The sequence below is a fragment of the Anser brachyrhynchus genome (genome assembly GCF_964034855.1).
Source record: "Anser brachyrhynchus genome assembly, chromosome: 12".
NCBI classification, from domain to species: Eukaryota; Metazoa; Chordata; class Aves; order Anseriformes; family Anatidae; genus Anser; species Anser brachyrhynchus.
Genome location: NC_137707.1, coordinates 15,621,889 through 15,642,661, shown reverse-complemented (window position 1 = coordinate 15,642,661; position 20,773 = coordinate 15,621,889). Strand labels below are relative to the sequence as shown.

At 54.4% G+C, this 20,773-nt stretch overlaps 2 protein-coding genes across 2 annotated transcripts in view; one reads left to right on the top strand and one right to left on the bottom strand.

The window, feature by feature from the left end:
* The window catches only part of LOC308176830 (uncharacterized protein), a 472,043-nt gene that overhangs the window by 7,373 nt on the left and 443,897 nt on the right, over positions 1-20,773 (bottom strand). The gene's annotated exons all lie outside the window — the stretch shown is intronic.
* Positions 4,171-7,903, top strand: IRX5 (iroquois homeobox 5). Its single transcript, XM_080553079.1, has 3 exons — positions 4,171-4,835; positions 5,918-6,329; positions 6,462-7,903. Exons 1-3 carry the CDS (start codon positions 4,587-4,589, stop codon positions 7,205-7,207), a joined length of 1,407 nt encoding a protein of 468 aa, XP_080409205.1. The 5' UTR covers positions 4,171-4,586; the 3' UTR covers positions 7,208-7,903.

Here is a 20,773-nt window from a genome sequence, read left to right as displayed (position 1 = left end):
GACTAGTTTTCTTTTCTGAAATTGATTTATATGAAGAAAAGAATTGGCTCTACGTGTATATTCACTTTAACGTGCAGAAAGCAGCCTCAAGAATCATTTGCATCTGCATTATCTATATTAATGAACAGGAACTAGAAACCTCTCCTGTTAATAAAGATCAGAGAGTACTAACTGTTAAAAAGAATTCCTTGGATGCAAGGCCAGAAAAACTACCTGGCACTACATTTCTCATCGGAGAGGTAACGCCGAGCTGCCGCAAATACCAGTCATTAGGACTGCAAATATGCATGCCAGAATGGGTAAGTGTGTAAGTAAACCAGATAAAATACAAACCCTTCTGAACATGCCACTGCTAATAAAAGTCACCCACCTTTAACACCCACGCCGTGGCCAGGTTCTAGCTGCGGTAGCGCCCAGCACATTGCAGCACTGCGGTGGGAAGGGAATTTGCTGCCGCATCGAAAGCTACGGGCACACGGCACAGGGAGCCACGGCCATCCTGCTTGCTGAGGGTCTTCTCTTTTAAAATAAGGAGTCAACTAACAGGAGATGAGGCTTGCTTTAAGTGAAAAAACTTGTTTAGACATGAGAGAGCAGCTCTTCCCCCCACCCCTGTCATATGGAGAATCTATTTTTCTGCATATGTCCTCAGAACTGCAAGCAAAATAAACCCTAAAGACATATTTAACTTAGTCCATATCATGCCCACAAATTCAAGAGAATCGCACCATTTAAGTTAATTATAGGAAACTTTAAGGAAACTAAAATACAGTCTCAGGTTCTCCCATGATACTGTCAAGATCTTTGGAGCTACGTGTTCAATACAGTAACTATGGACTGGATTTAAGGACTGCCAGCTGCACTCATGCATGGTTTTATACCGTATAATAGTTTCCCTGAAAAAGAACTAAGACTGATAATCAGGTCCCCGGCAAAAAGTAATTTTACGAACAAAGGCTGGCTAAGAAAACAACAGGACAGGAGTGCACCTAAGCTACCTAACGCTCAGTCACTAGAGGCAGCAGGGGAGAGTTGCCGGCAGTGCCCACGGAGGTGCCCACCTCCGCCTCAGGCTGCCGAAGCAGAGCACTAACAAGTCGATGCCCGGGCAAAGTACGCGCAGGCAGCAGGAACAACAGGGGAGCTGCAGACATCTCGTGGGGCTCTGCCCTAAGACTCACCCGAGGCTGGCACTTCCACGGCACGTAGTGACCCCGTAACGCCCAACACCTTGTCTTGGGGAAGGCAGTGGCAGCGTGCACCAGCAAACGGCTGCAGGAAAGCGCCCCTGCGTTTTGCTGCCAATGCTTCTGCTGATATTTCGGGTGCACTGCTTTAGTTTTCTCCAGCTAATAACGTATTGATTCAACAGAGAAAAACACAAGCCCCTCACTCTCCTTTGCAGGCTAATTAGATTTACTACTATGGTATCGTAAAGGTGAAGAAAGTATTTTTGTTTTCTTTACAATTTATATATATATATATTTATACGTATTTACTTTGTTCTGCTCTTAGTGCAAGCTGTTAATACTTTAAAATACACTATATAAGACACCTCGTAGCAGCCAATTTCCCCTGCTATCTGTCTTTGTATTTTCTTAATACGAGCAGTCTTTAACAGAGAGTATTTATCTCCTATGGATCTCTTGATAATACACTCCCAAATTGAAATGGGGAAACAAATTATGCAGTGAGTGTCTATGGTCAGGTATTCTGATAAAGAAATACCAAAAAGGTTTTGAGAAAACAGCCTCCTTCTCATCTACCCCTGCAGAAAAGAAAAAAAAAAAAAAAGAGTTGAAGTGATCTCCTAATGCATCTCCCTTCATAATTCATGCCGAAAGATGACATTTTCTCAGGATCTTAATTAAGATAATGATGAACACCTGTGTCGGCATTCTTTGGCAAGACAGCATTATCCATCATAATCTTTTAAGTACACTCGAAAAAAAAAAAAAAGCACCACCAAAACCAACAAAATCATATGACGGAACCAATCTGTTGCCTCTCTTCGCACTAAGTTTTACATCTCAGGCACACACACAGACGATTACATCTTTAAAGACTGCAGCAAAAGCCAGGATCGGTAGATTTTAAAGTTTCAACAGAAAGTAGCTATTAAAGTAATTAGATTAAGTGTATCATAGTCGAGATACCTACGTTTAACTCCATCCAACACAATCCACCTGCAACTGCACCACTCGCAGTCAGACATGACCAATGCTGTACTTTTCAAATATATTATTTGCTGTTATTTTCACAACCACCCCAAACCTTTTTCCCTTCCAAAAGGAAAATACTCACCGGCAATCCCTGTTAGATCTTCATGCACTATTTTATTAAGCTATTTTACCCCGTACCGCAGATGTTTGCGCATCCTAAATGAAATTATGCAAATGAAACCAGTGTGGAAAAATGCCTAAATACACAAGTTCAAATATTGCTACATTTTGGTCACTGCATTTTGTGTGGTCGTCTCAAATCCAAGTTCTACTTATGTCTAAAATTCTGTTCGAGTCTGAGTACTAAAGTGAGCAGAGATCATTTAAAAAAGCTCTGCAGGGCAAGCCCTTTGGATTAAAGGCTAGAAAATAGAGAATTTTAATCGTTTATTTATGCAGCCGAATTTAAACGCACAAGAGTTGATTTAAATAAATTCAGAAGCACGCAGGCAGCACGTAAATCCTATCATAAGAAATCCATCAATAAGAAATTACCGTACGATCCGCGTTTCTTCTATTGCATTAAGAGTTTAGCATCCAGGGAATTGTGATAAAAATATAGGGAGAGCCGAGAAGCGCACCACCGACCTGCAGCCGCCAGCTGGCACAGAGGCACGATCCCCACCTGGAAACGCACCTACCGTCGGTGCCCACGGAAAGCAGCGCGGGTCCTCCAGCCCGTGGCAGGCAGGCAGACGGACAGGCGGACAGGCAGACCTTCGCGGGCAGGGGATGCGCGTTTCGGGGCGAATTTCTGGTTTTTCCGCCATCCCGGGCTGCAGCCAGTCTCCACGCAGATCAGCCCTGCGCGGCCAGCAGTCAGCGTGCTGCTCGCACAGGGCAGGGCGGCTGCGGGGGCTCGCCGCGCGGGGCACAGCCGCGTCCCGGGGGCACAGCCCCAGCCCTCCGGGGGCTCCCCGCGGCGTGCGGGAGCGGGACGGGGCCGCGGGGGCCGGCACAAACCGCCCGGCAGCGGCGCTGGAGGCAGCCCCCGGGACGCCGCGGCCGTGCCCGCGGCCCCGCGCCGCCCCCCGGCCCGGCCCGGCCGGCAGAGGGCGCCCCGCAGCGCCGGGGCAGCCGCGCCCGGAGCCGCTCCCCCGGAGGCCGGGCCGTGAGGCGGCCGCCCCGGGGCGCAGCGCCTCCTGGCAGCGCCGCTTCCGCACTCCGGCCGCTCCCCCGCCCTGCCCTCCCCGCGCCGAGGGACAGCGCGGCCGGCCAATGGGAGGGAAGGACGGCCCGCCGGCCGCGGGAGAGCGGCCAACCCGGCGCCGGGAGGGGCGAGGGCGGGGCCGGCGGCGGCAGGGGCCGATGGGAAATGTAGTTCGGGGCGCGCCCGCCCCGCCCGGGCGCCTCTTGCCCGCCGGGGGTCGCCCCCCGAGCCCCCGCCGCCGGGGGGCCGCCGCCCGCGGCGCGTTTGGGGCTGGTCCCGGGGGCAGCGGGGCCGCTGCCGGGTCCCCCCGGCCACGACGTGTTTCAAACAGCGCCGGTTGCGCCCCCGAGGGGGTTCCGCAGCCCCCCTGCCGCCCCCCGACGGCGCTCCCTGGCTGCACGCCCCCGCGGGTGTGCTGTGTGCCCCCAAAAAGCACCGCCCCCCCCCAAACACACCGCCCGCCGCTCGCTGGAGGGAGGGGCAGGGGGCAGCGAGCAGAGGGGTGGGGATGGGGATGGGGGGGGGAACCGGGCGGCTAATAAATCGTATTAAATCTCTCTATTTTTTATTATTTCATATAGCGACTGGCTTGCGTGCCGGCGCGGCACTCGGCACACGCGGGAAGTTGGAGCCGGGGCCGGAGCGGCTCGGCGGTGCCTGCGGGCCAGGAGCCGGCGCACTTGAGCCTCGGCTCGGCGGGGAGGGCCGGGGGGGGCCGGGGGGAGCGCGGAGCCCCCCCGCGGGCTGGGCCCGGCCGCGGCAGCCCGGCGGGGTCCTGCCAGTCCTGGCGCTGACAACACCCCGCGAAGGAGGAGCCTCGGCGGGCCGCGCTAGAAGGCGTCAGGAGCTGCGATTTCCAACTTAGCATCTTGGCAGGACCCTTCGGAAAGCGAGAGCGAGGAGGAAAAAGGGGGGGAAGGAAGGAAGGAAGAAAAGACCAAAAAAAAACCCACAAAAAGACAAAAAAAAGCCGCCCCCCTCTCGGTGCGAGGGGGAGAGAGAGCGAGGAGGAGAGGGGGAAAACGAGACAGAGGAGGGGGCGGAGGAGGAGGACGCGGTGCCAGGCTGCGGGAGCGGCGCGGAGCAAGGTGCCGCCGCTGCCCGCCGGGCGAGGGCCGAGAGGCGCCCGCGAAGCCCCGGCCGCAGCGGCCCCAGCCCGGCAGCCGCCCCCCGGTGCCCCGGGCTCCCCCCCGGGTATATGTGTGCGCCTGGCCATGTCGTATCCTCAGGGTTACTTGTACCAGCCGTCGGCGTCCTTGGCTCTCTACTCCTGCCCGGCGTACAGCACCAGCGTGATCTCCGGCCCCAGGACCGATGAACTCGGCAGATCGTCGTCGGGCTCCGCTTTTTCCCCTTATGCCGGATCTACCGCCTTCACCGCCCCTTCCCCGGGCTACAACTCCCACCTCCAGTACGGCACCGACCCGGCCGCCGCCGCCGCCGCCGCCTTCACCTCCTACGTGGTAAGAGCAGCCCCGGGCCCCCGGCGCCCCCTTTTTTGGTCCCCTTTTAGTTTTTTTCGGAGCCGCCGCGGCCGGGGCGAGACGGGGCTGGGGCGGGCAGCGGCCGGGCGGGGACGGGTTTCATTCCTTTAAACACAAAATATCTATCTATATATTTTTTAAAGAAAGGGTCAGTTTTATTCCGCAACGTTTTTCTTGTTGTGGTTTGAAAGGGAACGAACGCATCAGCGGCCGGCGGTGGGAGAAATGCGGGCGGTAAAGCCAGGCAACTTTCCCCTCGCAGCGCTAATTGGGCTGCTTCGTTACGGCCGGGCTCTAATCCCCGGCCGCCCGGCGGGGCAGGGCAGGGGGCGGCCGGGCTCGGCGCTGCCGGGGGGGCTCCGCGGGACCGGCGCGGGGCAGCCCCAGCCCGAGCCCCGCGGTCCCTCCGAAGCAGCAGGAGCGGGGACTTTCGCTGCGCTTCTCCCCTCTGGTTAGCGTCTAGGCGGAGTTGCACGGAGTTATTTCCCTTTTCCCTTTTTTCTCCTCTTTTTTTTTTTACTTTCTCTCTTTTCTCTGCCTTTCTGCCCTTTTCCCTTTATTTCCCCCCTCTAGCCCCCGGAGGAGCAGCCGCCCTACGCGGCCCGGCACGGCCGCCGGGGCCCGGCAGGTTGCCCACTGCGGTGGCAGCCCGGGGGGACGACGAAGGGAAGGGAAAAGAAGGGAAGGGAAAGAAGAGAAAGGAAGGGAAGGGAAAGAAGGTGGGAAGGAAGGGAAGGGAAAGAAGGAAAGGAAAGGAAGGGAAGGGAAAGAAGGGAAGGGTCCCCTGGCCGTGTTGCCCACCGGCTTTTCGGCGCCCGGCTCGGGGGAGAGGCTCTGCGTTCCCGCAGGCGGCCTCCCGAGGCCGGGGCCTCCCGGGGCCGCCCCCCCCCCCCCCCCGACCCCCGCCGTTCCCCCGGGGGCTGCGGGCGCGCCGGGCCCGGCGCTGGGGGCGAGGCGGGGGCCGCGGGCCGGGCCCGGCGCTGCCCTTGCCGTGTCATTGTCGCCCCGCGGCCGCCTCACGTCGCCTCGCCCCGCCGGGCCGCTGTCCCCTCTCTCCGCAGGGCTCGCCCTACGAGCACCCGCCGGGCATGGCCGGCTCCCTGGGCTACCACCCGTACGCGGCGCCGCTCGGCTCCTACCCCTACGGGGACCCCGCGTACCGCAAGAACGCCACGCGGGACGCCACGGCCACCCTCAAGGCCTGGCTCAACGAGCACCGCAAGAACCCCTACCCCACCAAGGGCGAGAAGATCATGCTGGCCATCATCACCAAGATGACCCTCACCCAGGTCTCCACCTGGTTCGCCAACGCGCGGCGGAGGCTCAAGAAGGAGAACAAGATGACCTGGACCCCGCGGAACCGCAGCGAGGACGAGGAGGAGGAGGAGAACATCGACCTGGAGAAGAACGACGAGGACGAGCCGCACAAGCCCGAGGACGCCCCGAAGGGGGACCCCGGCTCGCCGGACGCAGGTAGGGCAGCGGAGCACTCGGGGCTGCCGGGGGGAGCCGGGGGGCGCCGTGGGCCGGGCTGGGGGGCGCGGGGCGAGCCGCCGAGCAGCCCCCGACCCCCCCTGCCCTGTCCCCCCTATCCCTCCCCTCCAGGAGCGGCGGAGCCCAAGGCAGCGCCGGGCTGCGAGCGCCTGCAGGAGCCCCCCAGCCCCCGGGAGGCCGAGGGCGGCCTGAGCGACTCGGATTGCAAGGAGCCGGCGGAGGAGCGGCTCGACGGGCTGCCGGCCTTGCCCAAGGCGCCCGGCGTTTCCCCGGCGGGGGGGCGCGGCGAGGAGCCCCCTCCGTACCGGCCACCCTCCGCCGCCACCACCGGGCCGCCGCCGCCCGCCGCCGCCGAGCTGCACCCGCTGCTGCCCGCCGCCCCCTCGGTCATCCACTCGCCGCAGCAGGCGGCCCTCGCCAAGCCCAAGCTCTGGTCGCTGGCCGAGATCGCCACCTCGGCGGACAAGGCGAAGGAGGCCGGCGGCGAGGCGGCGCCCCCCGGGCCCCCCGTCCTCGGCGGTGGCGCTGCCGGGGGTCCCCCGCGCCCCTCGCCGCCGCGGCCGCGCTCGCCCGGGGCGCAGTGCCCGTTCCCCAACGGGGCCGTGCTGCCGCGGCCCCTCTACTACACGGCGCCCTTCTACCCCGGCTACACGAACTACGGCTCCTTCGGGGCCCTGCACGGGCACCCCGCCGGCGGGGCCGCCGCGCCCGGCGCCCCCTTCAATGGATTAAACCAGACTGTCCTCAACAGAGCCGAGAGCCTGGCGAAGGAAAGCAAACTGGGCAGGAGCCAGGCCCAGGTAGACCTTTGCAAAGACTCACCTTACGAACTGAAGAAAGGTATGTCCAACATTTAATACCGGCTTCTCCTCCTCACCCCCCCCCCCTCCGCCCCCCGGCCCGGGATTGTGGTTTGGTTCTTCTGTTATTATTATTATTTCATTTTTTTTTTAATTTATTGAAAGAAATGCTAAATTGCTTCGGCAGTTATTTTTCCACTATCAAAAGAAAGGCAAAACAAAGCGAGCAGAAAAAGAGCAGCTCCCCCTCCCCCTGTGCCCCCCCCCCCAGAAGTTTATAGAGTCTATTGGAAAGGGCTGGGGGGAAACCGCCCCGAAATGTCTTAACCAAGCGAAAAGCCAACGAGTGATATGCTCTCTCTCACACACACAAAGAAGAAAAATTTGTATGAAATCTTATTCTGTATATTTAATGTAGCTTTTTTGTATTTAAATTGATAATACAGTATCTTTGAAGTAAATTATGAAATCAAGACACCTGTACAGGCATTAATGTTGTTTTCGTAATATAAATATATACATTTGTGTCTTTTTCCGAATTGTTTCATAGTTTTAAAAAAATATATATACAAGTTTAATTTAATTTTTTTATGCCTATTGTTTTTTTTCTTGGGTGTGAGCTAAACTATAACGCAAAAAAAAAAAAGGACCTAGGTTATACTTCTTAGATACAAAAACCAACAAACCCCAACCTGCAGTCGCCTTTGTAAAGCGCAAATATTTAATTAAAAGAGATTTTTAACAGAAGCAAAACCCCTCTTTTTTTGCCACGGGCGGATACTTGTGGACGCGCCGGGGCCGCTCCGCACCTGCCGCGGGGCCGGGGCCGGGGCCGGGGGGAGCGCCGGGGGAGCCCCGGGGGCCGCGCTCGTCGCACCGGGGCCGGGGCAGCGCCGGTACCGGGGCCCCGGAGCGGGCCAGAGGCGAAGGCACTTGTTCGGAGCGCGGGCCCGGCTTTTAACCTAATTACTCGCAATCAGTGTCGCGTTTTCTGCAAAGCAATCAGCTGGTGAACTTTGCTAATGAGTTCGATTTTCTGCCAGATTTAAGCCCTCGCTGGCGCGGCGGCGGTGCCCGGGGAAGGGGCTGTGTGGGGGGGGAACGGGGGCACAAGGGGTTCTGGGGGGGCCCGGCCCGGCCCGGCTCGGCTCGGGGCTGGCCGCGGGTGCGCAGCCGGCCGCGGGCGCGGTGCTTGCCGGCGCTGGCAGGTAGGTGTCACACTCGGCCCGGCTTTCGCTCCCGCTGCCCACCCGCCGCTGCGGGAGCCCCGCGGGGCCGCCGCGCTGCGCTCCGGGCAGGCTGGGCGGTGGGAATGGGGTGGGGGGCGCCGCCAGGCCCCCGAACCCCCCAAAACGCCCCCAAACCCCCGCCGAGCCTTGCCCCGCCGCTGGAGCCGGAGGCCGGGCAGCTCGCCGAGCGTCCGCCGCTTCCCCAAAGTGCTCCCTGCCCCGGGAGGGACCGGCCCCGGGTTTGTCCCCCCCGTCCCCAAATAAATGGGACTTTGGGGGTGCCGGCTGCAGGCGAGGGCAGCGCCGCTGTGAGTGCGCTGGGAAGAGCGGCGGCGCCGCTGGAGCCAGTGCTCGGGCACCCCTCTCCGTTCACTTTTTTCGTTTTTTTGGTTTTTCGTTTTCTTTTCTTTTTTCTTTTTTTCTTTTTAACAAGCCGGATAATTATTTCGTAATCTTTTCAACATTGTCAGAGCCGTTTATTAACTATAACAGGTTTATTCATGCGTATTTTCATTTTACGGGATTTCAACTCGTAGTTTGTATTTTGTATTTTCAAGATGCGCTCCGTGTTCTCTTGGTTATGCGCTCTTTGTAGCCGATCTCGTTTAAAACCAAAATTGTTTCAACCCAAATGTGTAAAGACTCAAATATTCCTGGGCTAACAGTATGTTATTTTGTCACTTTATAAATTATAAATGATTTTTGAAAACAAACAACCAAGCAAACAAAAAACAACGCTCCAATTCCTCGGTCGTATCTTTTCTTTACAGCCGGGGAAACCTGGGGGAAGGCACGTTTTGGGCGCAGGAGTGAGCTCTGCTGGCCTCACCCGCCTGGCTTCAAACGGGGCGAAGTTTGTGCCGGGAGGGGAAGGGGCAGGGGCAGGGGCAGCGGGGGCCGGGTGCGGAGCGGTCCCGGCAGGGTCCTGAGGAGCCCCGAGCGCCCTTTGCCGCAGGGAGCCCGCGGGGCCCCGGGCAGACAACAGGTCCCGCAGCCAAACGGCTGCGTCCAAATAAAGAGGTTTTAATTATTCATCTAACCAAGGAGAGTTGATTTATTTTTTTTTAAATTGCCGCTCTACCTTTTCCTAGCTGATCTTCCTCTCTCCGAAAAAAAGGCACCTCGCGCAGCAGCTTAGGAGCTCGGCTCGGTCCAGAGCCCTGCTCCTTCTAACCGGGGCTGTTTTCAATAGGTCTATCTGCCATCTCAATGCGCTTTTCGTTTGATGTATAAATTCCTACGGGAATTAACCGTTCCCTTTAGGTTGCAACCCGTCGCCGATTTCAGCCCGTAACTATTGTTACGGCCCCATCGATTTCATCCAACAATTTTGCTCTTCACCCGTTCCCCCCGCCGCGGGAGCTGGACGGCGCGCCCGGCTCCCCCATCCCCGCGATTTCCCCGGGATCTTTTATTTCCTAACGGAGCCCAGAGAGGGGGCAGCGCCCGCCCTTTTCCCCTCTGCTGCGGGAATTTGTTGCTCCAAAAACCAAAAAATTGGAGGGTACCCTTAAAATAAAAATACCGCCTGCCGCCAATTAAAGGTTCCTCGGAGGAGCCGGGGCCGGGCGCGTTTCGGTGCCGCTGCGGAGCGGGCCGGGGGCGGCCGAGGGGGGAGCGAGGCCGGCGGGGGGGGGTGCTGAGGGCCTGCCCCCCCCCCCCGGCTGCAGGTGGTGCAGGTGGGAAGGGTCCGGGCTCCGCATCGCTCCGTGCCCGCCGGAGAGCTTCGCCCCGGCGCGGGTGGCAGCGGTTTGCGGGGCGCCGGTGTCCCCCCCCCCGGAGCAGAAGGGGCAGGGTGGGTGCCGCAGGGATGGGGCTCGGCCCGGCCCCACGCGTGAGGTGCCAGGGACGGGGGTTTCCCGGGAAAGCCCCCCCGCACGGTGTCCCAAAGCCGGGCGCGATGCCCCGGGGGTCCCGTCGCAGCCGGCCGGAGCCGTCCACGGAAAAACGGCCCCGAGCCCCGGGGGAAATAAGGTCGAGCCTGGGGGGGCGGCCGGAGCCCAGCAGGGGTTGGGTGGGGGATTTTGGGGGGCGGCGGGACCCCCCCCCCCCAGCTCTGTCCCCGCTTCTCAACGGCGGAGGCGGAGGGCGGGCGAGGCGGGGAGCCCGGCGCAGCCCGCAGCCCCGTTGCTTCCTCTTTCACGCTTAAAACCCAACCAAATCCTAATTGCGGCCCCCCCGCCCCGGGCCGTGTTTACATCCCCCCCGCTGCTCGCCCCGCCGGCGCTGCTTTGCTGCGGGCCCGCTTTGAAACTGCGGGGTCCCGCACTGCGCCGAGCGTCCGCCGCCGCGTTTACGGGGTTTTTAGGGGGGGTTAAGGTTTTTTTTAGGGGTTTTAAGGGGCTTCTCCCCCCGCGCCCGGTCGGGGGACGTGAGCTGCATCTCCCCTCATCGTGCCTGGAAACGACGCGAAAGCCCCTCCGCCGCCACGCCGGGGGAAAGGACACGGTCAGCAAGTTTAAAGGAGGCGGCAGGAAAAAAAATAATAAAGAAAAAAGAAACGACGGAGTTTGGCAGGAGCGAAAAGTGCAGGAACTGCCCCCCGGCCCCTTCCCCTGCCAGACGCCCGGGGGGGGCAGGACGCAGGGAATGGGAACCCGGCCCGGCCCGGCCCGGCAGCCCCCAGCCCGCTCCCCTCGTCCTGCGACCTGCCCGGCTTATTCTTAGTAAGGACATCTGGGGCTGGCAGCGGAACAAGTGTTACCAAAACCAGAACCGGCTGTTTTTCCAAAGGAGCAATATGGTAATTCCTCATCCCCCCTCCGGTTCCTTTAAAACCTGGCACAAATGCATCAATAGCGCAGAATAAGGAGCCTTTGCAGAGAACAAGTGGCAGTTTTGAATTTACCTTTTGTGCACGCCTCAGATGCAATCTTGAGGCATTTTTTCCCCTCTCTCCCACAGAAAAAGAGCGTTAATCTGCCCTATCTTGGGACCCGAAAGGATTGGAGTGGAGGAGATATTCACTGGAATCACATAGGGGAATAAGGGTCTTGCTTTATTGAATCATCAAATCCCAGGAATGAAGCTCTTAATTAATTATGGGTGCTAAAAATTCAGGCCAGCTGTTTCTTTTTTACTTGCCTCTGACAGAAAGACAAAGTCGACGGCGAGAGCTTCGGAGGCTCGCCGCAAACCAGCGCCCTGCCGCTGCCAGATGGCGCAGTGTGCGCGCCCCGGCCCTGCGCTGCGCTCCGCGCCCGCGCCACGGGCTGCGCGGCCCGGCCCGCCTCGGCCCGGCCCGGCCCGCCTCGGCCCGTCCCGGCCCGGCCCGACTCGGTTTGGCCCGGCTCGGCCCGACGGGGCGGCCGCTGGGGCCGGGAATACGGTGCGAAGCGGGTGCGGGGCCGCATCCTGCCCTGCGCCTCCCGGGCGGCGCGTCTCGGCCCGGCACCTTTTGTTCCCCCCCCCCTTTCTTTTTACCACCCCCCCTATTTTTTTTTTTTTTTGGCTTTCTGTTTGCTTACAGCACACCCCAGCCCCCTCCCGCGCTCCTGCCTGCCGGCTGCAAATGTAAACGGAGCGCCCGTTGAACTGGATCGGGTCCCAAGAGAGACGCAGAGAAACGGCCCCGGGTTTGCCGAGTTGCTTGCAGAGGCAGGGTGCGGAGGGGGAGGTAGCGGAGAGGGGATGAGACCCCCGCGGCTCAGCACCCCGCTCAGCACCCGTGCCCCCCGGGTGGCGCAGCCGGCTACGTGGGACGGAGCAGCCGGTTATTGATACAAACAGAGGGTTTGTTGCTAAAGGCCTTCCAAAACAAATTCTCCGGCTGAATGCCAATGTATGCATGTTGGCTGGTGACAGCTGATTAGTGAAATGATTTACGGCCAAGTGAAAAAAAAAAAAAAAAAGGATACTGTCAAATGCAGCAATTTGAAAAAAAAGAGATAAGACAGTACGGCCTCGAGGCTTCCCGCTGTAACGCCACCCAACAAACCCAAGCCTACGGTACAAATACCTGGAGCAGTCAAGGGCTCAGTGGGTCGCAGAAGTACGGCCCTATTCCGCTCTCCCTGGCCAGCTGCGGCCCCAGAAGGAGCAGCCCCTCGCCGGCTGCCTCCGGCCTCACCTGCGGCAGGGCCTGCTCCTGCCCTGCCGGCCTCTCGGCCTCCCTGCCATCGGAGGCTTAGGCCTCCTTTTTGTTTCAAGACTTTTTCTGCTCATTAATTGATTAAAAAATCCCCCCTTCCCTCACTTCTCTGTAGCTCTTCTTCATAAAGAAAGCTTTTGCTCTGCAATAAAGTAAGAGACTTTGATCCCAGATCATCCTCTTAGGCCTTCCAGCTGAAATCAGCGGAGAAACTATGTGGAGTTATTGTTCGCACTTGCTGCACTTCTGATTCAGAAAGGGCTGATTTATTAGCTTGTCAAGGGAAGCATTGTTCAGGAAGGCAATCAAAAAGCACTTACCTAGCTAAACTAAAATTACTGCCTTTTCAGTGGCTAATTTGTATAACTCCCATGGAGGAACTTGGGAAGTGTTTGATGAGGCATAAAATGATGATTAATGAATTTATTGGCCTGCTGCTCATCAAACAGGAGTAGTATATCTTTCCTCTATTGGGCGTTGGGTCTAATGCTACATGTCTGTGTAAAGCAAGTCCAATATGATCTCCTTTTTAGCCCCCTTTTAACCCCCATGACCTGAAGAATATCTCCGTGTAACAGAGGCAACATCAGGGGACTGCAGAGACAAAGAGCCTGTTTGATACAACGGTAAATGAGAAACGCGAGGAAAGTTGCTGCAGGGACAGATCTGCTCAGTTTTCGGCTTTCAATCACTTTGACTACTGAAGTGGGAAGAATGTAGAAACTAGATAAGGTGTGAGAAGCGAAAAGAAAATGACAAACCAATTTTAACTTTCATAAAGGATCCAGCCAAACAACTTCATTGCTACTCGAGCGAGCGAGCGCGGGAAGCGCTGGGATTCCCGAGGCTCGGGCACACTGCAGCTCTCGCCAGCCAGCCACGTGGGGACCGCGTCGTGTCCCCAGACTGGCCTCATTCAGGGGTGGCCTGCAGCCTAGCCAGAGCTCTGATCGGATTCACAGCAACCGCTTTGAGTCCATAAATTGGACATCCTTTTTCCTCCCCTGAAATAGCTCGTGCCGCTGTCCTCCCAGTAGCAGTCAACCGCTATTTTGGGGCTGGGGGCTCTGAGAGAAAGGACTTCCTTTCGCCCCTTGAAAAGCCCACACTGAATTACTTGTGATTCAGTGCCCACCTGCATGCAGGTGAGTGACAAGATACCTTACGCACTACAGGCTGCTGCTTTGAACAGGTTAAGACCCCCAGAAGATCAGAAACACTGCTGATGTTCTCAAAAACTTGCTGAAATCAGTTTGCCTGAGATTTGGTGTCAGAGCTCTCCCCAGGACCGAACCGTTTCAGCCCTCGGCCTCCACGTACTGCTCCCTGCTCCTGCTGCCCTGAAGCAGGGGGCTGAGCTGGCCAGGGGACCCGCACCTCACACGTCTCCCCGTGAAGGTGCACATGCCTCAGCCGGAGCCTGCTGCCAAAAAGGCAGCTTCTCTCCTCACCTTCTGGGGCTTCGCAGAAGCACCCTCAGGCTTACGTGTCAGCAGCCCACCGTGCTAAAGACGAAGAAGGTGCAACGGGAACGTTTTGCAGAACTACTGACTGATCACCACCTGCTGAAACAATGTGATATTTCAGGCTACAGTAAATCTAAGAGGCACGGGAAATGGTGTGGAGGTGCCTGGCCATCGCTGCAGCCTGTCCTCCCCTGCTGTGCCTTCCCCCCGCGCCTCTGCACAGCCCACCCTGTGCTCCTTGCGAGGGGAGTTGAGAGCTAAAAGCAGGCTCTGGGGGAAGCAGTGGGAAGCTCCTTCCTTCCGCTGCCTCTTCACCTTACAACTCGCCCTCTCATGTACTATTTCCTCCCCATGACCTGGGCTGCACTGGGAGATGCCTGTTGGGGAGACCTCCAGGAGCTGTGGGGAGGCTGGCCAGAACCTGAGGCTGACCCCATCAGAGCTACGGGACGCTTTCTAAAGCCACTGTGCCTATTTTGTGGTCTAGACCTCAGCCCCTGAAGTAGAAAATCTCTCTTCTATTTCAAGAGACTTCAGTGCATATTCTCTGTGGAAAACAAATGTGGCTGTCCCATGCTAGGTAATACTGAATTTTAAAACAGCCCTGCTTGCAAAATGTCAGGTGTCTAACATATCAAGAACGGTTAATTTTCCAGACCTGTTCAGAAATGCTAGAAGAAGGAAATTCCTGGCCGATCTTTCCAGAGCAGAGGCTGTGGGAACAAATTACAACCAAACTTTCCTGAGCCTATTATTGGCCTCCTTAACAAAAGGAACACGGCACCCACCTCACATTCAGAAGATCAGAAAACATGTATTTGAGCACTACCAAACTTGTATTTGTCTGAGACACTTGTAGATGAAATGATCCCCTGTAAAATAATGTTTATAAACAACCTCAAATAAACAGCACTCCCCTGACACCAGCCTCCCATCAGCGCACTGCTCAGCAAGTTTTATCTGCAAGTCCTTGACCTGTGACTGCTTTTACAAAGGCTCTCTGTTCATTAGCAATTTCAGGTCACTTTGAGTACTTGTGTCATGAGCGCATAGCACAGCTGTAAAATACACGTATTAAGTACCAGCTGCATTAATATAGGGACTTATTTTCCTCCACTTGGCTCCCAAAAGCAACATGATCTTACACGCTGATGAAAAAAGACATAGTTATATTTGCATAATTACAGCAATATTGTAGGTCTTTAGTGCAACAGACCTAAGAGGTTGATTTATGATTAAATATGTATGGCTAAAAGTTACCATGCTGGGTAGTGTGCATAGCATTAGACAATGACAGTTTTGGGGCATAATTGCTTTAATGTGGGCAATTAAGACTAAGTGCATGTGATTTTAGTGTCTGCCCTACATTCCTCTGAATGATTACAATGATCAATACACATGATTTGTAAGTCGCTTCCTATTGATCGAATGGTAAAATGTTTGACCTTCCTTTGAGGAAGTAATTTGCTAAATTATGACACCACGTAAAGTCTTTCTTGGTTCAGAGGTGAGGGGTAATGGTGCTCAGAATTAAAAAAAAAAAAAGGGGAAAAAGAAAAGGAAAGAAAAAAGAAACTTTCCTCCTCCTTTTTCTGAAAGTCTGTAACATCCCTGCCAATCTTCTGACTTCACCTGTGGAGGGAGGAGCCTGGCACGTTCATCCTGGAAATTAACAGGGGGCAAAAACTGAGTTGCATGCTCGGTCCATCTCTACAAGAAACCCTCTTGAATGAACTTTATCTATGTACACCTCCGCGCCAGACCATCAGGAAGCTCTTGACCACAACACCCCTGTTGTCTGTGAGCTGCGGGAGAAAACCATGCAGCGGTGAAGTTGGGGAAATGGAGCCCTCTGCGAGAGCTGCGAGCAGCTGGGACACGTGGCAGGGCTTCCCGGGCTGCCTGCCAGGCTTCCTTTTGCTTTGCACACACAGCGCAGAATAGCCCTTGCTATATCACATTAGCAGGTATGAAAAGGAAAACAACAAAGAGTCCACAAAACCATGTTAGCCAGCAAACAGTAACTTAGTTGTGGCTGAGACGCCTCCTCCGTTCTAGGATTGCCACCCCAAGTGTGCAGGGTAGCCAAGGAGATAGGGAGCAGTAGGTGCAAGGCACAAGCCCCTCTGTCCAGGTCCCCCAAGGCACCCTGCCTTGAAAGGCCCCGGCTAAATGCACCAGGAGCTGCTGCTGCTTCCCTGCCTCTTGGAGAGGTGGTGTCCGGGCATCTCGGCTGGTGCTGGGGCTGCAGAAGGCCACAGGCGGTGCCAAAGCTGGGGCAGAGCCCAGCACTCCAGGCACGGTAGCTGGGCATGAGAAGTGGCCAAGGAGACTCCCCCCTGCTCCCGGGGGGCTCTGGCCACCAGCCCCAGGCACTGGCCAGGCCTGGGATGCCAGGAGAACCCACAAAGCAGCTTGCCCCAGCTGTGCGTAGCAGCTAAATCTGTGTATCAATCACAAATGTGTACCAGCCCGCTGCTTCCTGCTGGCACATTGACATGCACAAGAAAGAGGAAGAGGCCGGCCCGTGATGGTTCCCCCGGGCAGACCTTGTTCTCTGCCACTGAAGCCCTGCCGGCGGGGAGCACAGGAAGATGCAGCACAACTGGGGCGATACCGAACAGCGAGGTACGGTAACACAGGTACTGCCCTGCACCGGGACGCAAAAGGAGAAACCCAACTAACTCATCTCACTTTGCCTTTTTGCAGTGTCTCGCCTGCCACAGTAACGTAGTTCTCACCAAATTTCTTTTTTCTTTAGCATACTGTGCAGTGGAAGCCCTGACCTTGAACTGGGGATCAAGCTGCTGGATATTCTTTGCATAAGCTCTCCGGCTGCTGAGATCTGATGTCAAGCTTTTCAAATTTAAAAGATAAGAGCTGTGCCACGGTTTTCTCTGAATCTTTTTCCGGGAGAACCCCTTAGCAGGTTTTGCTCAGCCTAGACGTGCCAGCTATGAATACACCCCATGTTCTCACAGGGCCCCCCCATAGGCTCCACCTCTAGCAGGGATGCAGTCCCCTAAAAAGAGGCCCCAGTGGCACTGAGACCCAAGTTTTTGGGCACCGAGCTGTGACCGTGGCACAGGGGCCTTTGAGAGACCAGCTGGAGGCCACGGAGGTTCCGTAGGGCACCTCAAATAAAAGAAAATACCTGAGAGGCGAGCAAACAAGTAACAGCCCTAAACACTGGTACAGTTGATAGCAAGAAAAGGCACTCTACAACATGACTTATTTCACTCTAAAAGCAATGCTTAAAACAGATCAGAGGACAGACACACTGAAAGGACTGATTTGGCTCTACTGGCTATGAGGAGAGTCCACACGGACTATCTCAGATGCCTGAGTCGTGGATAACTAAAGCTAGGTGAGATTCTTTCACTCAAAGCTACACACAGATGGGCCTCTCCCTGCTGGAATCATAAATAAACTTCAGCGATCCAAATCCAGCAAAAACCAGATCTACCCGCTGTAGTATATATATAGCATCAATTCTTTTAACTGACTCAAGAAATGGTGTTAAGGAGTATTTAGAAATGTCAAAATCTTTGTAATCCAAGATTCTCTACTACCTAAGTTGAAGTGCCATTGCAGTACACAGTAACTCTCGATAGCAGTTGTCGTAATAAATGGACAAGATTTCCAAGCTCTTATTTACATTGAAACTTTACTCATGAATACTTCCCTAGGTTTTCTATTGAAATATTTATAGAATAAGATAAAACTCCACAACCCTTGCTCAGGAATGCCCATAACCATCTACTTAGCTTTAAACATAGAGTCACGGAAGCTGATGAGACTTCAATACACAGCTAAAGCACTGTTGAACCACGACAGGTTCCTCACATGGGACTGTACATAGGAGAATCTACCCCACAAATTTAATGGTTTACTTAAGAAGCAAAATTCCATCAAATATTCAATGAATCAAATGACCGCATTAAAACTAGCATTTGCGTAACTAGGTTGCTAGTTACGATGAGGCCAAAAAAAAGGGAAATATTAGAAGGTGTCGATGTAGGAATGGAAGAAGAGAGACTTTGTATGCAAGACTAGTAGCAGGATTGGTGGGATTTTGCAAGTTCAAAATGTAACTGGCACATTTCTTTGTTGCTGTTAATTTTGTTTTGCCTTCTTATTAACTGCATCACTTTGATGAAGATTTTTAAAAATAAAATAATGGCTATCAATCAGGCTGCTTTGAAGTATTTCTGAGTAGAATGACTGGTAGCATTTATTGATTTCATAGTGTGACAGTAGAAGTTTTGATATGGGATTTTAAAAAATGATATTTGAAGTTAAAAGAAGACATCTTGATTAAAGCCAGAACAAATTGTTTGGCTGAGATTCAAACTCTGGTTCACATGCCTTTCCAAGCTTGTAGATTCACTTGCTTGCTAGGAAAGGCCCATATGCTTTCAATGGATGAGTTAAGAATTCATGCCATGGACGAGCAGAAAACTGCTTCAAAGTTGGGAACCAGCAGAACAGCCAAAACCATAAGGGGAAAATATATTAATAGATGTTACATATAAGAATGAGGTAGAAAGGTCTTGTGTTTAAGGGGTTCAGCTGTGAGCCACAGACAGCGTGACCTTGAATCAAATCCCATAGTCTTCTGTGCATCCGTTGCCCATATGCAAACTACCGATAATACCATTCTCATCGTCTACTTCACAGGAAGCCAGGAAGATGAATTGCAGCTATATGGTGCTGTAAGTCACGAGGCTGGCTGGAGAGATGATCTGTTGGGCTATCAGTTTAAATTTCAGAAACACTGTGGCGAATGCTACTGATCTGATGGGTGCAATTGCTCACTGCCAACAGTCCTCTGGGTAATTCTAGTTCTAAAGGTGCCTCGGAGATCCCACCACCCAGGGAACCGAGTGTCTGTGCTGACAGCTTCTGCTGAAAGGCTTGACAGTAGTACTCATGGCATGTCAAGGTGAAGGGGGAATGTCTAGAAAAGGAGTAGCCCGTATCTGAGGGGTGCTCACTCTTCAGGATCCAGCAAAGCCCTGCAATTCTCTTCTCCTTTTCAGTCCAGTAAGCAAGGACAATGTCCCCTGTGACCTGAAGAAACAGGAGCAGGAGTTCTTCAGAATGAACCAATACTACTAAATCTCTACAGAAATACTCTGCCCCAGCCCCAGCCATACAACTTCAGTCCTTTATGAACAGGCACTCATGCTTTAAATAACTGACCTAAAGCACCTGCTCGCTGGGCAGTTCAGGAGAAGACCATCACCCCTCTTCTCATCCTTCTTCCATCGCTGGTGTCCCTGGGGATGAGACTGACTTTTAAAGGAAACACTCGCTAGTGCCACTTGAGAGGGTCGTGAAGAAGAAATACCTTGTCAGTTTTGCAATGGAAAATGTAATAACTCACCAGCAGGCTATTGACTGAGTTGTTAAACTCTAGGGGGAAAAAAAACTGTTAGGTGAGCTGGTTAATATCAAGGCTCACCACTCACTTCTGCATACTACAGACCATGTCAAAAGCTTTCCAGTAATCAGTAGAGCTTAAGAAAAGTCTCTGATTAACTTTTCTTTCATCTTTCTCTTTTCCATCTGGTGTTAAAGATCAAACCTTCAGTTCCTCTACTCTTTTAAGCCTTGCCTGTTTGACAGCAAACTTCTCATCCATCTTAAATCTAGTGTGGGCTAGAATGTCTTTCAGCAGTGGCTAGAGGGTAGATATATTATCAGATACTAACCATATTGCTCCTTCTCTTTTTACTTTAGCTCTGTATTTGCTATTATAGGATATAGCTGGGTTTTCTGAGTGTTCAGCTTCTATCTCTCCACTGCAGGATAATGCTGGGCAAATGCTTTGCAAATCACTGCAGCATCCCTTTCCAGCTTTGGAATGTACCCTCTGTGCTTCACGTAGCTTCTTCCAACTTCATCAGCTGCCCAGGACACCTGTCTCCTGGGACTTCCAGCATCTGTGCTCTTCAAGGTACTTGACGCAGGGCTGACAGTGGTTTTGACAGTGCTGAGGCTGTAAGGCTTTAAATTGCACTGCTATGGCTTGCCTTCTTGGTAAAGGCAGCACTCTTCCCTTCGACAGAGGCTGCAGTAGGGCAGGGAGGCTCAGCTACCCGTTAGGAATCCTTGTCTTCTTGGTTGGATATGGGTGAGGACAGCTGGAACCAGTGGGATCAGCTTAGACCTGGCTCTGATCCTCCTCCCATGGCACTCTTACAGCTAGTTCTTCGCAGCAGAACAGGAAAAGCAGCTGTAATTATTTGCTACATGGCTTACACGAACCAGAAAAAGGAGGTAACACCTCCCCAGCACACTGTGGGCCACTGAGGGCCACCAGTTAATATTGCAGAGCATTTGAATAATGGTAAATGGAAGACCATCAAGATAATTACATTTCTATTTTTTTGGTAGAGAAAATCAAGCTATGACTTCCTAGCCTGTGTCAGTTATCAAACCTATTCCAAGCATGTTTATCATGATGCCACTTACAGTACTGAAAACTCAGAAAAAGTCCTTGTGGATTTGCAGAGGGAAGCCAAACGTATGGAAAAGAAAGGTGCCAAAAGCCGTGGCAGGAAGAGGAAAGCTGCCTTCGACAACTTAGGCTGGCATGGCAATGACCATCGTGTGCAATGGCAAGTCTGAGAAGGCCGGATCTTCATTAGCAAGCAGTGCAGCCCAGCAGTAGCAGATCCACAGAAATGACGTGCATGCTGTGCTTATCTCACGGGCTTTACTTCAGATTAGCTCTAGTCTGGTCATGTGAGCTGAACGAGAACGTTTTCTCAAGTGTTTTATACAAAAGGAGTGACTGCAGTCTGTGTGTCCTCAGACCATGCCATGATGT

Excerpts from the sequence above, each read along its gene's own strand:
- IRX5 (XM_080553079.1), top strand. The coding sequence starts at position 4,587 with ATGTCGTATCCTCAGGGTTACTTGTACCAGCCGTCGGCGTCCTTGGCT. Across the intron at positions 4,836-5,917 it reads CCGCCTTCACCTCCTACGTG|GGCTCGCCCTACGAGCACCC; the intron begins GTAAGAGCAGCC and ends CTCTCTCCGCAG. Across the intron at positions 6,330-6,461 it reads CCCCGGCTCGCCGGACGCAG|GAGCGGCGGAGCCCAAGGCA; the intron begins GTAGGGCAGCGG and ends CCTCCCCTCCAG.